Source organism: Chinchilla lanigera, unplaced genomic scaffold (genome assembly GCF_000276665.1).
Source record: "Chinchilla lanigera isolate Chin_1 unplaced genomic scaffold, ChiLan1.0 scaffold00132, whole genome shotgun sequence".
In the NCBI taxonomy this organism is placed as follows: domain Eukaryota; kingdom Metazoa; phylum Chordata; class Mammalia; order Rodentia; family Chinchillidae; genus Chinchilla; species Chinchilla lanigera.
The window spans coordinates 3,528,055-3,544,118 of record NW_004955533.1 but is presented as its reverse complement, the minus strand read 5'-3'; the positions used below and the strand labels follow the sequence as shown (position 1 = coordinate 3,544,118).

Sequence of the window (16,064 nt, the reverse complement as noted above, 5' to 3'; positions counted from 1 at the left end):
AGTACTGCTGTGGTGCAAAGTACTCCCCAAAGGGTATATTGAAGTCATAACCCATGGACACGTGAGTGTGACCTTATTTGGAAATAGAGTCTTTGTCAAAAGAGCTATCTGTGGGTGTTACGGTTTGTGGCTGGATGTTCCTCCAAAGCCTCTTGTAGACTTGGAGGGCAGGCTTCTTGGAGGTGGATGAATCTAGCATTTGTGATTGGTTGCTCGTCAAGTGCTGGGATTGGGGGTGTGAGTGCTACACCTACCCTAGGGTGGGTAGCCTGCCTACAATATGAGGAGGAAAAGAGGCTTGATCCTCCCTTTTGCTCTTGTTGCTTTTGGTGTCTTCCTCCACCATGAACAGTTTCCCCTTTGCAAAGCTACCCTGTTTTGGAGCCAGCTGATAATGGACTGAAATCTGTACAAACTGTGAGCTAAATAAACCTTCCCTTTTATTTTTTTTATTTTTTGAAATTTAAAGAAAAAAGTTTATTGAAGATCTGAAGAACAATTCCCAAAAGACTAACTTTTCCAGAAAACTGCAGCTAGACAATGTATGGTGTCTATCATGTTAAAATGTGCATTCAACACAAATACAAAAACCATGAGACAATTCACCATTCTTCAACAATCTGAGCAAAGTTAAAATGCCTAAGGAACAACATGGATGACTTGCAAAGGATGGGCTCTTTAAGCACTGTTAAAAAAAAAAAGAGCACAAATGGATGAGTGTGTTCAGTTATATACACTGAATTGGACCTTTGGCACTAGGAATCAGAGCATTTTGTCATACAGCATTAACAGGCATTATAAAAGTGCGTAGTGTCAAAGGAATAGAACCACCAGCATTCAAAAGCAGCTTTGTCAACTAGGCAATAAAACACTCTACACCATGACTCTCTGTTGTCCATCATTGAATACACTGGTAGCAACTTTGAAATGAAAAAAAAAAGAAAAAAGGAGCTGAAAACCCCTTTTATTTTTTCTATTTAAAAATCAAACAAAACAAACACCAACTCTGTTATATACTAACATCTTCAAAGTACATCATTTGTACAAGAGAAAGACTAGGAACAAAAACGTGTGGACCAGGATCTAAACACAGATGAGAGTGCCTCACACCGCTTTCCGATGGTACTCAGGAGGGCCACTTCATAATCACTGGCACTAAACAAAGTTGCTGAATTCTTCGCCAGATATTTGAGGAAATCATGAAGATCACTCAGTAATAAAGCAAGCCTCTTCTCATCCAGAGGTGTGTAGGCCAACATTGCTCCAATTTGTACAAATAATCTGTGCAGATGTGGTGCTCCGCACACCTGGGATGTGGGTGCGTCAGGGTGATAGGCAAGGATCTCGGCATGCTGTGGTCTCTCAGATTTGCAGAGGAGCTGAGCGCCCAGCATCACACTGAAGCATTCTTTTATCCCTGCTACAGCCTCATTAACAGCATGCTCCTTATTATCTGTGTTTCCTTGAGATTTCTTATAATTTGCACAGTCCTCTAGAATGGAGTCCACAGGCTTCTTGGCAGGAAGATAAAAGAGCCGTTTCTGCTTGGTAATTAGGTCCCAGTCATCAACAAGCCATGGTTTTAGCTCTTTAGGGATCTTTACTTTACCTTTCACTCTGTTCATAAATGTTTCTTCATTTTCAACAGTAGGATCAACCCCAGCCCTCTTCTTCTGAGGAGGCTGAGGTGTCTCACTGGTGCTGGCACCATCTCCATTGCCAGGGGTTTTTGTTTGTTCTTTTCAGTTTTCACTTCAACATTTTCCTGCTGCAGACCAGATGTCTTCTTTCCTGGAGCAGCCCCTCTCATCTTCCCCTCTGCAGATTGCTCCTGATTGGCCTTCTGAAGTTCTCGCTGTTTCTGCAGATTGGTGTCTACAAACTTGAGTCCTCTGCCTTCTGGAACCCACTCACCCCAATTTTTATCCCAACCACTGCAATGCATAAAGTATTTTACTTGTTTGTCCTTTGTGGCAACCTGTATACACTTTGCTTCATAAAGAAAAGGCCCATGAAAGCATAGTACTCGTTCACCCTCTTGGAACTTGGGCTTCGGGTCCTGCTTGGGCGCCATTTATAAGTGATTCGCCGCCTTCTTCTCCCACCACCCCAGACTACCGCCCCCTACTCTCTACCCCACCCGAGCTCACGTCACACGCGCCGTCAGGCACAGCCGCTCTACATCCTGGGCCCGATTTGCCAGTGCCCGCAGACCTCACAGTGCCGCAACCGCACAACTGCCCAAACCTTCCCTTTTAATTTTGGGTGTCACATATTTTGTCCCTGCAACAAGAAAAGTAACTAAGATAGTGGTCATTGCTCCTGAGACAGACCTGCGTAGATACAGGAAGAGTCCTACCACAAACTAATCTCCCTAGGATGATGAGAAGAAAGAGGACCCACAGGGAGAGAGCCATAGCAGGTCAGGTCCAGGACCCTACCATGATTCTGGGGTGTTTAGGGATCACCCCAGCAACCAGGGCTAAAAACAACCCCAGAGTCTCAGTTCCAATGTGGAGGGTGGGCTTGGGGAGACTGCCTGTTCCCCTGGAGCACAGCCAGCTCTCCTAGTGTCTTGGTTACTTCTCTCTCATTGCTGAGACAAAATACCCAATGCCCCAAATTAAAGAAGGAAAGGTTTATTTAGCTCACAGGTTGTGGAGGTTTCAGTCTATAAACAGCCGGCTCCAAGGCAGAGTGGCACAACAGTGGGACAACAGTTCAAGGTGGCAGAAGACAGCAAAAGCAGCAAAAGCAAAAAAAGGGGGGCAAGCAAGCCTCTTTTCCTCCCTTACATTGTATGCAGGCTGCCCGTACACACCATCTCTGTGCCCTCCTCTTGCACAGGCTCAGGATGTTTACAAAGTTAGGGCCCTGGCACCCCGTTGAGTCCTGTAGTTAACCTCATCTTCTCAAGCTGACACAATGTTCCACCCATTACACCTAGGATGTCACTGGGAAGGGAAGAGAGTGAACCCTCCTACCCTTTTCCACAGGAACTCGGTGGAAAATTACAAACCAGACAGAGAAGGAGTGGAGCTTCCTGGGTGTCTGTCTTGCCTACTCCTGCCCAGCACCAATGCGTTACAGTAAAATCCGTAGAGAAGGAGGTGCTTTCCTGCCTGCGTGGTCCTTGCTCGGCACCCCATGCTGTCTTCGGCTGTAAACAGCTCCAGGGTTTTTATGTCTCTGTTCATGCCAAGAAGACTCAGGACCCAGAACTGCACTCAGCTGTGGTGGGACGGGATTGGACTCAGAACCACACACAGGTTCAGTCTTCCAACTCGGGGCAGCTGCGTTTCCACAGTGAGCCAGAACTGGGAGGGTTTTGAAGGACTAACTGTGCCTTTCATGACTGTCATGAGAAGAGCTTACACAGCCTCCCTGGCCTGGGCTCACATGTGCGGTCACCCTATTCAAAAGTCTCAAGAATAGTAAAACATTGGCGTCCTTTCCTGTATTTAGAGAAGGCAGATGAGCGGCACTGCTTCTCTCTGGCATCTGATGTGAAACACACCATCTCTGCAGGGTCTCGGCGCCTTTTGCTGGTGTCTGCTTCGTATGGCCTGAACTGTGCTGAAGTCACCTGGATGTGTGACAGCCAACACGACACCTTGCACACTCACTGGAGTGATTTTTCTCAGCTTCACCAGTGTTATTTTTTCCAGCTCAGAAGGTTGCATGTTTCCTGGACAGCACTCCTACTAGACTAACGAAGAGTGTGGTGACAGCATGGGTGTGGCTCTCCTGGCCTGAGACTCTCCCCCGAAGCTGAGGAGGTGGCACGCCTGGCCATGAGCTGTGTGTGCTGGTGTGCAGGCGCAGCTGGGGGAGACAGAGGAGGCTCACCCTGGGTGTTCTCGCAGTGGACGGACGGCAAGGCAGAGCTGTCCTATACACTGCACCAAGTACTGTCCCTCATACAGGGTTGGAAGTCTGCAAGCACTTTCCAAACAGAGGAACCACTGCAGCTCCTCATGCCCAGGAGGCCAGGGGGCGCGTTCTGAGCTCCCGTTCCAAGTGCCACCCAGGAAGAGAAACTGCAGCTGCCCACACGAGGTGTGGACTTTTGTTTATAATAAATGACTGAGCAGTTCACACTCAGCAGCTGAGACGCACTCCCCTCCTTGGTTTTATTCGGGGGCTGTGTCCCTGGCCAGGTCTCTTTAAGATCCATGACTTTGTCCCAAAACTGCAGATGGGCTTAGTCCTTGCTGCCTGGAACATTTTTGCATTTCTCTGTGTTGATTTGCCGGAGTAGCACAACCAGTATATCTTGCATTATTCATTATTTTTTTGTCATTTAACTTTGAAATGCAGAGTTGGAAATCTGTAAAACTAACAGATAACCCCTTCAAAAATAAATTATGAGCCCAGAAATCACTTCTGTAGTGAAAACCTAATTTGCCTGGAGTATTTCAGAGGCACCCTTGCTGCAGGAGGGGAGGGAAATGAGAGAAGCCAGGCACGCCTTGAGCACAGGAAATTCCCCCACGGCTCCCAGAGGCCAGGTTTCCTCCCTCCAGCCAGAAAGGCTGGGGAGGCGTGAAAACCAGAGGGCTTTCAGGCCGGTGAACCACCCAGCGCTTGCGTGTTGGATTAGCCGCAGGCTGCAGAAATTAGCATCCTAATTAATGAAGAAGACCTGAGTCACCTGAAACTTGCCCTGAGCTGAAGTGATGACTAACCTCGGTCACGACCCATGGTGGGCACAGTGGAGGCGATGTGTGAAAGCAGAGGATGGTTCTCCCAGCAGAGCTGGAGGCGTGCCATGTGCGGGCTGGGACTGGGCTTGGTTGAGGAGAGCTTAATGTATGCTCTCTGCTATCTGAACCATGCCATTAACTTTCCAGTAGAGGCCTGTGGGTGTGACTTTAGTAACGTGGACAGGGAGAAAGCAACACCATTACCACTGTCCTGAATACATTTTCATTGATCTCTAACCCGTGCCTCAAGTTAGGTATAAACTAAGTTCAAATTGTTCAAGAGTTTTCTTGCTTTTAAAATCAAACACAGGAAGGGATTCATTCAGTAAGCAACACCGTGCTGGGATCATGTTAGAATGGGTGGGCTGAGATGTGAAAGAACTGTAACCTACAGATCCTCCTGGGACAGCCTGGGGACTTGTGCAGTAGTGACCCGTGTGACAGAGAGGCCTGTGGCCGCTGTGGAGATCAGCTAGGCAACGTACCTATCTACTTTCAAAAAGTACTAACAGAAACTGAGTTGTACTTGTGGATAATAAATTCAAGGCAGCAGGGACCAATTTTAATACAAAGATGTATTAAGATCTCTCTTTAAGATACAGATACATCTTAATGCAATTTTATATTAAACTTTTCAATTATATTTCATATACATATTTTGATGTCTGCTTAAGAATGATTTAAATCATCAAGAGTCATGTCCTGGCTTTCCCTAGGATTATTGTTCCCTGATTTTGGAGCTGTTTCAAAGTCAGGCTCCCCAGGAAGCAGAGATTGAGATTTGTGTGCAGCCACTTTACTGGGAAATGCCCTTGGAATGACCTTAAAGCAATGGAAGGAAGATCCCAAAGCAGGGACCCCTGAGCATGATGAAGGTGTAGCAGAGCCCTTGGCTGGTCCCGCTGGGACCTCTGAGCAGGTGACCCTTCTAGCTGTTTAGAACTGAGGCAGGGAGTGAGGCCCTTCTCCTACCCAAGGAAACCAAGGCACTCACTGCAAAGCAGGGAGAGAATGTGAGCTTGGGAATACAATTGCTCAGAGAAATTTTGGCTCTGGCTGGCATCCTATAGCATCTACAACTTTTCTCTTTTCTTGGCAGATGAACCCTAGGGCCTTGTAACCTGCTAAGCAAGTACACTACCATGGAGCTGCACACAAGATTTTCACTGTTCTTTTTATTTTTCTAATGTAGGATGGTCTGTCTGAAAAGGGTAGAATTCTAGAACTAAAATGACTTCCTATAAATTGGTCCAATTTACTTGGACCAATTTGCCAATTAGGAAAAGGATTCCAGAGAGGAAATAACATTTTGGGGAGATGCACAGTTGCTCTATGGCTACTCAAAAATCCAGTTTTTTGAAGGGGTCATATGTAGTTTCCACCATGCTGTTTTTCAATGATTTGGATCCAGAAACAAATGTTAATGGAGATAAGAATGCTTTAGGTCCACTGCATTCAGTAGACAGCTCCACAGGGGTGTTGAACTAAGTGTATTCTTTGGTGTGGTCATAACAGCATTACACGCCCGCTACCCATCGTCATACATGATGGGGTTTTTATCTCAGTTCAGCAAATATTTGGAGTGTAACAAGTGCCACACTTTGTATTACGCATTTGACTACATTTTGGGGAATAAAGTAAGTGGTTTCTGACCTTCTATCCTTTTCTGATGTTTCCCTCAGTGGAGTCCATGTTTTGGATATATGACTGCTCTGACTTTTCCTGAAATTACTTAGTCATGACTTCACTGACATTCACTCAAATTGTCCCCAAATTTTTATTGCTAAATATAAGGAAATCTTAAATGTACATAATAGATTATTTTCTTTAGATTTGGTCTCCAAAGTAGAATTACTGGGTCCAAGAAAATGAACAGGTTGAAGGTGTTTTGTTCTACATTGCCCAGTTTCTTTCCAGAGGCTTGATCTCACTCAAAACAAGCGTTCAGTGCATCGGTCTGTGGCCAAATACTGACTTGACCTTGGTGTTACTGATTCATAGCAGTCCCGGGCATCACATAACTCTTTCTGTATGTGTCACAACTCTCCCCAGCTGGCCAGTCTTCCAATTTTGATTATTGTACACTATACAAATATTGCAATAGTCTTATGACAATGGCTTTCCTCTTTGGAGGTTTTATCTGTCATTTATCTGCAGGTGAGCCACACTTCCTGTTACGATTTCCTTGCCAAAGCCTCCGCCCTGGGACTGACTGGTGGGGACCCAGGGTCTGGGCAGGATGACGCTTTCTGCCCCTTAGTTCCTCACCATGGTGAGGAGCTGAAGGAATTTGCAGGCCCGTGTCTTAGCAGGTTCAGATAGGTGGCTCCAGATAATGTGGAGCAGGAAGCCACATCCAGAATGGGCTAAGGAGGTGCAGGGCAGGCTGAGATGAGGCTGCGGGCGGGGACGCTGGAGTGAGGTCCCTGAGCGAAAGGTAGTCAGGAACCCAATGGTTGTGGCAAGAGCCAGAGGGGCCAGCTGTGCGAAATCTGACAATTGCTTTACGTTCTCATCACACTATGGGTTTCTACCTTAAGTCACGTGGTGGTTATCCATATGATTTAGTAAATATTTCTCACTGATTTCTAATCCGTTTTAAGGCACAAACTAAACTCTTACGTATAATGATACATCAAATCTCTTCTGTCTGGGTCTTTTCTTGGATTGATTGCACATTATTTTGAGTGTTAGTACTTCATAAAATATTTTACCATCTGGGCTCTCGTTTACCTTTTTTTAAATGAGCTTGATTTTCTTCTCATTCCAGTGTTGGGTAGCACCTCATCCTATAAAACGGAAGTGTTCCCTTTCTGACTTTTATTTCCTGGGATTTTCTTTGATGTTTTTGCCTATATTACACCCTTCCAGATAAACTCTAAAACCATTTTGTTAATCTCAGAAACACCTAAAGAAAGAAAGAAGGAAAAAATGAAAAAAATAAAAAGCTACAGAAATCATGAAATGCAGCAGATTGATAGCATTTATTTTTTAACCTAGGAGTGAGGCATACTTTTGTACTTAGGATGTTGATTAACATCTTCTTAAATTCTGATAAGCTGTCTTTATATTTACCAAAATGATTTCTTAGCAATTGAATATTTGTTAGCTGTGTTATATCAACGAATGAGATCTTTTCCTGCTTTCATTAGTACGTCTTCCTGGTTACTACTGCTCTGTGGAGAAGCTGTGGTTTGTTTTCTTTGTACATTTATTTCCTTTTATTAGTTTTGAGAGCCTTTTAATTTATTCCTTTGGATTTTCCAGGTATATAATCATATCATGTATAAATAATGATAATTTGGTCTGTAACACTCCAATAATAATTCTTTTTAAAAATTCATGTCTTATTGCATTACCCAGACATTCTAGAAAATATTAAATAATAATGAGTTACAACAAGTCAATTTTCTTTAATCTCTGATTTTAACAAGAATACCTGTAGTATTTTGCCATTGGCATTTATTTGTGGATTCACCCAACATTTGCTAAGCACATTAAACTGCTAGATTCTGTACGAGTGCTAGGCATACAAGGCCAAGAGGACAAAGCATCTGAACCAAGAATTTAAATGAATGGGTTTGACTTTGAACTAGGCATGCTGTAAAATGTCAAGTAATTAATCCAGCTATCTTGTTGCCAAAAGCAGAGCTGTCTTTAGTAGTCAGCCTTTCTATGGATTTATATTTGCTACTAGGATTTGGTAACATCTGGTGCTTTTATGAGACAATCATGAAATTCCCTCTATATGCCCACTGACAGATGAAAAGATACATTAAATGTGGTATACATACACAATGGAGTATGACTCAACCATAAAGGAGGATAAATTTGAGTCATTTGTAGAAAAATGGATGGTTCTTGGGACCACAGTGTTAAATGAAATAAATCTGACAGAGAAGGCTTCTCTGAGATACCCATAATGAACATAATTTAAAGAAGAAAACATAAAGATAGTAGGAAACAGGGAGGTAGGTCTGGGGACTGAGGGAGAGGGGAGACTGAGGGACTGAGGGAGTAAAAACGATCCAGATGCAATTTGTGTACCACTTCCCCAAGAAGGATGTCATTATCATGTATTGCAAACACATACAATAAAGACACATATCATGTTCATTTCCGTGTCAAAGTTGGTTGTGAAAGATTATTATTATTGTAAATTTTTTTTTTCCTTTTTGTATTACTAAGGATTGAATCTAGGGCTTTTGCCCTGAGCCACATCCCCAACCCTCATTTTATTTTTTATTTTGAGATGGGGTCTGGCTAAGTCACTGAGTTGCCCAGGCTGTGCTCAGATTTGCCATCCTCCTGCCTCAGCTTCCCCGAGTGCAGGGATTATGGGCATGTGGCAGGGTATCTAGCTATTGCAAGCTGTTCAGCATGTTCCTCATCCTGTAAACTCCTGAGGTGTCTGCAATGCTTACTTCTCTAAACTGGCTTTGGCTTGCATCTTCTTGAAGTCATCGCCTGGCATCCCCCTTGCTAAGAGGGAAGACGTCCTTTGTGAGACCGGTTGTGAGTGCAGGACTGTGTGGGAAGCGGGGCATTCTGAAGTGTCAGATGTGCAGGTCGGGAGGACTTCAGTCCTGTACTTACGATCAGAGTTAGAGTACTTCAATTACAAATAGCCCTGTGCACGTTTCTGAGCTGAGTGGACCGGCTGGCACTGGTTGTGGGGAGAGAGGGTGAACATGGTGTCACCTTTGGCCCCACACTGAAGGCTGCAGAGGCTGCTTCCAGCCCCTGCTTGCCTCCCCCAGCTGACAGAGGCCCCCCACATGCTCCTCTGAGGATCCCCTCCTGCGGCCCAGGTTCTTTGGGGAAGATGGACCCTTCCCCATCAGGTCACCTGCCCTCAGGTCACCTGTAAGGGGTCTGGAGGCTGCTGTGTGACCCATACAGGGCGGGGCTGGTGGTGTGGACAGCAGCGCCCTCACTCTGGACAAGCACAGGCACCTCAGTGCTGCTTGGGGTGACGGTAGGAACTGTGTCACCTAGGACGGAGGCAGCCTCAGGACAGAAGCAGTGGAAGGGGTGCGGGGAGCCTCGTGTCTTAGTCTGTTTTGTGCTGCTGGAGCAGAGGATGAGGATGGGTCATTGGTAAAGAATGGAGATTCCTTCCTCACAGCCCCGGAGGCTGCAAGGCCAAGATCCAGGCACCTGCACCCGTGAGGGCCTTCCCGCTGTGTGTTCACGAGTCAGGGAAGCAGGGCCGGCTGCCCCACGAGCCCTTCTTAAGGTGACAGCGACCCACTTACGAGACAAAGCCCTCAGGGCCTGAACGCCTGCCTCCCAGCACCACTGCTTGACCGACCAGAGCAGGCCAGGACCCTGGAGCGCACGGCCAGGCCACAGTGCCCGGATCTGAGCGGATGGGCCCCCTGTCCCTGAGGCCGTCCTCCTCTGGACTCGCACACAAGCTCGCCCCTTCCCTTTCTGTTTGACCAGATGAGCTGCATTTTCTATCTGCACAGAGCCACACTTCCCTGAGGTCTTTGTCTGCTGATCCTCTGCTCTCTCTGCATTGCAGGGCCTGGGTCGCACACTGACAGGTTGTACAAAGGCAGCAGCCAACAAGCTCTTTACAAAGTGAAGCTGTTTATTGCTTATGATGAGTCTAACAGGCAAAATACTAACCGGCGGGGCTGTCATACCTACGAAGTGATCTTTGTGAAAGGAATGCCTGCGTGGAACTGAGTGCTGGAATGAAATTCATGCATCCGTTTTCCTTGAGGTTTCACTTCCCCTTTCCTGGGTGAAGAGGAGCAGGCCAACAGCCCCAGCCCAAACTGGTGGAGGGTCTGCCTTGGGGGCCACACGCCGTCTGCCCTGCACGGCTCCATGGCTCCTCCGCACCCGCACCCACTCGGGTTCACTGCGCATAATCATGGATTTTTTCTCAGAGAAAGCAGAGTCATGGGTCTTGAAGAAAGAAGTCATATTTCTTTTTCTTACAAAATGAGATGAAAAAATAAATTTAAACACACTTTTCAAGTGTCCCTCTTCCTTAAACTTTATATATACATACACATATATACGTTACAGCTCTTATTTTTCTTTATCAACATACTTTACTTAGAACTTTAAAAAATAAACTTTCTGGGGGTACCTCTCATTTCCTGTGTTAGCCTGGAAACATTTAAAAATATATCTCCCTAGAACTCTTCTGTGCAAATAATAAACATAAATATTAACATCTATGTTATACATATAAAAAAGGACATTTTAAGGTTTCCACAGAGGCTGCCGGCCCGTCGTCCCTTCGGGTGATCTAGAGGTACTCTGCAGTCTGTCTCTGCAAGCCGGACAGGTCCGGCTCTGGCTGCGGGGGATTGGACAGGAACTCACTGTCCCTCTTGTCCACATGTAAACTACTTCTGGAGAACCGCAGGACACTGCCCAGCCCGCTGACCAGCGACAGGGAGGACACACAGCCAAGCGAGCTGAGGTTGGGTAGGCTGAAGAGGGACGACAGAGGCACCGCCTGGCTCGTGCCGAGCCGCTTCCTCTGGTGATCCCTGGGACACTCTCCTGACACAGCCTCCCCCGCCGTGGAAGACCCCGGGGACTCCAGAAGGTTGTTCTCTCTGAGCGGCATGCTTGTGTCCACAGCGCTGGGCTCCCCGCTGGCCTTGGGAGAGCAGGCTGGTGGCTGCTGCATGTGCGGGGAGGTGTGCAAGGCACAGTCCCTAGAGGGGGACTCGGAGGGGTTCCCAGTGCTCCCTCGGGAGAGCTCAGTCTTTGGCTCTCTTGGCAGGTGTCCCTGAGCAAAGGTGTCTTTGGGAGTCTTGGGTGACTTGTGGCATTTCTTGGCCAACTGGCGTCCCAGCTGCAGCTGGGTAGGGAACAGGCTTCCCTGGAGGGCTTTGAAGAATAATCTGGAAAGAGCACAGAAGGAGAAGTCAGGAGCTGCCGCTGCAGGAGGTGCCTCGGAGCTTCCTGCGGCTCCACAGGGCAAAGCCACAGTAACGCACACATGCCTAGGCTCAGCCAGGACTCCAGGGTGCTGTCTCTGATACCCACCTGGGCAGCAGTGCAGTGACAGGTGTTACGAGGCAGATCAAGTAAAACACAGGGTCTCCCAGTAACGTCTGCATGGTCCAGTAAGGGTTAGATGGAGGATAGCAGGTTGAACAGGCAGAATTATAGATCAAAGCCACCACCAAGAATAAAAGGATACTGAAGCCACACGCCATCCAGTTGAGCCAGGTCTGAGGGGAAACAGAAAAGGCTTTTATTTCAACTTAAAAGTGGTGACAGTGGTGGAGAGAAAAAGCGTGAGTTGTTCCTGAGCGGGTGGGAGATCCTGACGGCTTAGGAAAAACTGGGGGTTTCTTTGCCATGGGTGGCTGGTGGGGCTTAGCGAAGCTTCAGGAACCAACCGGGGACAGGGACGTGAGAGCAATACAGGAGACCAGGGGAGAGAGTGTTGGTGAGGGACAAGGGACGAAGGGCGGGAGAGGCAGGAGGAGCTGAGAGCTGCCCTGGGCCGTGGGTGGGGGCTCTGGCAGCTCCCATGCTGGGGAGCTCCAGTCCAGGTTGTCTTCATTCTTGTCACGGGGAGGCCAGCGTTTGGGGCTCCTGTCTGCTCAAAGAAACGAGACCTCCCGGAGCCTGCCGGGAAGTGGGGCCCGCAGCATGGGCCCTCAGGGATGTGACATGAGAGGCAGCGCGTACCCAGGTTTTGGTTTCAATACCCAGGTGCAGGAGGAAGGTGAGCAGTGCGATGGCTGTGATGGGGGTGCCCCAGGTGAACACGTCCACGTCGGAGTCATAGTAGGCCTGAAAGACAGCAGCACCCCATGTCCGTGGGCCCCTGGATGTGGGTACAGGAAAACCACGCTGGAGGCCAACTTACCAGGTAAGGAATGAAAAAGCAAATCAAGCTCTGGAAGGCAGCGTCGACCATGTTTAACCAGAAAGCGCGCGGCCGGTATTCCTAGGACACAAAAACGAGAAGGGAGATTACAGGGAAGCGCTTCTCTCTCCAGATGATGTTCTGTGGGATGTGAGGGCCCTTGGCACACCTCGAGCCACTGGAGGAAAGCTTGCTATTCGGGGCTTTGGGAGGGATGAGGCCCCAGATGGTAGATGAGAAGCCAAGTGCCTGTGGAACCGTTCGCAGCTGAGCTGCAGCTTCTGTATCCAAAAACGAGCTGGAGTAGGTATAGGCCAGCAGTAAGAGGAAAGTACTCTCTAAACCTTGCATGGGAACATTTCCCCACAGCAGGAAGAGACCTGAAGTTCTAGATGTTCTCGCCTGACATAAGCCCTTCTCTTCTTTCCATGCTCTACTTTGCCAGGGCTTTGTGGTGAGTCCCTTAGAAGGATTCTTAAAGGTGTTTCTTAAATTTTTAAATTCCATGATAGATGGGTCCTCTGTTAAAAGTGAAAAGCAACTGCTATGATTTGGATGTGGTTTGACCATGGCCTCCAAAGGTTCATAGATTGAAATTTAATCCCCACTGGGAACGACGAAGGGGGGTGGAAACTTAGTCTGACGATAGATGGGGTGAAGTTATCAAGGTGGAGACCCCGGCATGGAGTATTTATGGCTTTGTAAGGAGACCAGAGGAGACAGCCACTCAGAGCTTCCTGCCTCGTGCCACAAGATGCTCTGCTCTGCGTCCAGATGCTGCCAGCAACAAAGTTGTCACCAGGTGCAGCTCTGCCACCTCACACCTCTAGGACCAGGACCGAAACATGCCTCTTCTTAAATAGCTTGCTTCGGGTCTTTCACTACAGTGGCGCCAGGCAGACGAAGATGACTATATACCCACAGGCAAAAATAACCTTGACATAGGCATACTGAGGTTTCGTTTCCTGGGTAACCACACTTGTATTTAACCCTGCTAAATTCCGAGTAGCTGGCATGGACTTTTCCCTGCAGGAAATGCAGAGGGGACGAGGAGCATCTACCAGCACGTCAGGAAAGTGCCGGCCGTCTCCTCCTGCTGGCCACCTCACTCCACACGAGAGACTTGCAGCGAAAGTTTGGCTGGCTGAGGAGATGAACAATACGATTTTCCTAGATGACAGATGTCAAGCTGCACCTGTCTAACCCCAAGCAGCCTGCTCCAGTGGGGAACAAATGTTCACAGAAGTGGCCAAGGGATGTTAACGTGCAAGGGCATGAATCCTGAATTGGAGATTGTTGCAGGAGGAGGAGGGTGCCAGTCTTCTCGCATGCTCAGAAATACTCGGGTGCCCTGCTTGAATGGCTGGCTGGAAGCAGCTGATCCTTAGTGTGTGTATCATGGGGCTGAGGTCAACATATATTTACATCTGTTTGTTCTTTCAGTGGTTTGATGGTTTTCCCTACGTGTCTGTCTGCTTTCAAGTCCCACTGAAAAGAACTTGCTCTGGCTGGCTGTAGAGGACCCTACTGAGCCTTAGCTGTCACCTGTGACTGACTCAGAGTTGGGGTGGGCTCTCGAGACGCCTGGGTGGAGAGGGCTTTTACCTTGTGTATTTACTGCGTGCCATGGTTGAGCTGCCCAAAGGTCCGTGTGTGTGTGTGTGTGTGTGTGTGTGCGCGCGCGCGTGTGTGTGTGTGTGTGTGTGTGCGCGCGCGCGTGTGTATGTGTGTATGTGAAAAGCTGAGTTCCCAGGGAGGCACCACTGGGAGGGGGTGGCGCCTTCAGGATGGGGCCCAGTGGGGTCCTGGGCCTTGGGCTGTGCCCTTGAAGGAAAGGTGGGAGTGAGTCTCTTGCCCTTGGCTTCCTGGCTCCTGACGTGAGCAGTTAGTTCCCCAGCCCTGCCATCCACCACAGGGCTGCAGCAGTGGATCTGCCCTTTTAAACCATGAGCTATCTAAACAAACTTCCTCCCTAACAAGTTAATGTTCTCAGCGACATCACCACTGCAACTCCGGGGAATGTGGCGCACTGCAGAGGCCAGCAGACAACATTCACTTTTCTCACCCCAGGTCAGTTCCACAGGGTGTCTGTTAAAGGAATCTTGGAGACATGCACTTTCTGTGCACTTGGGTACTGAGGGCCAGGAACCAGGGGGTGGGGCAGCCACTCAAAGCCTACCTCCATCTTCTGGCCACTCTTGTAGAGCTGCGGCTCCAGCAGCAGCACATCTGCCGACACGTCCTTGTCTAGCACCCCAGTCACGAGCTGGGGAAGCGATGAGAAGAGCAGGTTGAAGAAGATCAAATACCACTGATCAATCATGGCGGACGCCGAGAAGCCACAGTAAAACTGGAACCAGAACAGGAGGCCCACGAACATCTGCAGCCAAGAGAGAGAGAACAAGACCAGGGTATCCTTCGCTGCCCTCACAGATTCCCACCAGAGGGCTCTGAAAGTTTGGCAGTTTTTCTGTAAAGGTAAAATCAACAAGCAGCGATGCCCTCTGATCATAGCTCTGCTGCTGGCCTCTGTCTCTCCCTCTCTGCTTTCCCCAGCCCTTCCTGGTCTCTTAAGCCCCAGGGATGCAGCAGCCTTGGGACAGATGAGGTTTTATGCCTGAAGAGCTGTAGATCGTTAGTGTAAAACAGAATGAAGGTTTGGAAGGGTGGGCTAGGGCTGTGGCTTCTCTCTAAGACCACTGTGCCTTTTGTGCCCCCAACAAAATCTCCCTTGGCGACATCCTTGTCCCCCTTGTTAGTCACCTTGCCTTTTCAGTGAGGAGCACAGACGGTTACTACTTCCATGGAGTGGAAGACACAGAGAAGCAAGCACATCAGCCAGACAATGATGCCATCAACACTGACCCAGCTGAGCCTTTGCTACACACTGGCCCACTGCTGGCAGGTGGCGGCAGGCATTATCTTCCATCCTGGCAGTAGGAGTGGAGCAGGGAGGCTGGACCATCTCCTCACACCCAGTAGGAGGGGGAGCCAGGAGGGGTCTTTCCCCAGGATTCCTAAACCGCTGAGAACCGGTGGCTTCCCTGAGTGCCATCTATGGGCACATGGCAGTTTAGCAGCCACAACTCTAATGACTTGGATCTTGAAACCCCTTGATGGCTCACGTGTTGAATGCTTGCTTCCCGGCCCGTGACGCTATGCGGGGAGGCGGGGCTGGTGGAAGGAATGAGCTCATCGCGGCTGTGCCTTGAAGGGGGCATTGGTCCCCTAGCCTCCTTCTCTCTCTTTCTTTGCTTCCTGGCATCCATGAGGTGAGCAGCTGCCCCTGCCACATGCCCTGCCACCCTGCGCTGCCTTGCCACGGGACTAAAGGCCACAGGACCGAGCTGCCATGGACCGAGACTTCTGAAACTGTGAACCAAACTAAGCCTTGCTCCGTACAAGCTGTTCATCTCAGGGATTTTGTTACAGTGATCCAAAGCTAACGCAGAGAACAGCCTACATTTAGCTCCAGGGAACTGACCATTCAGCCCTTGCTG

The 16,064-nt window shown here is 48.6% G+C and overlaps 1 protein-coding gene and 1 pseudogene across 1 annotated transcript in view; both read right to left on the bottom strand.

The window, feature by feature from the left end:
• Positions 1–1,104: 1,104 nt before the first annotated feature.
• On the bottom strand, positions 1,105–2,236 carry LOC102028467 (annotated as a pseudogene).
• Positions 2,237–10,284: 8,048 nt separating this feature from the next.
• The window catches only part of Atp10a (ATPase, class V, type 10A), a gene marked incomplete at its 5' end in the record, with an annotated part of 120,228 nt that continues 114,448 nt past the window's right edge, over positions 10,285–16,064 (bottom strand). Inside the window, 5 exon segments of the mRNA XM_005410422.2 lie at positions 10,285–11,584; positions 11,730–11,917; positions 12,384–12,488; positions 12,565–12,645; positions 14,744–14,944. Coding sequence (XP_005410479.2) covers positions 10,978–11,584; positions 11,730–11,917; positions 12,384–12,488; positions 12,565–12,645; positions 14,744–14,944 — 1,182 coding nt within the window.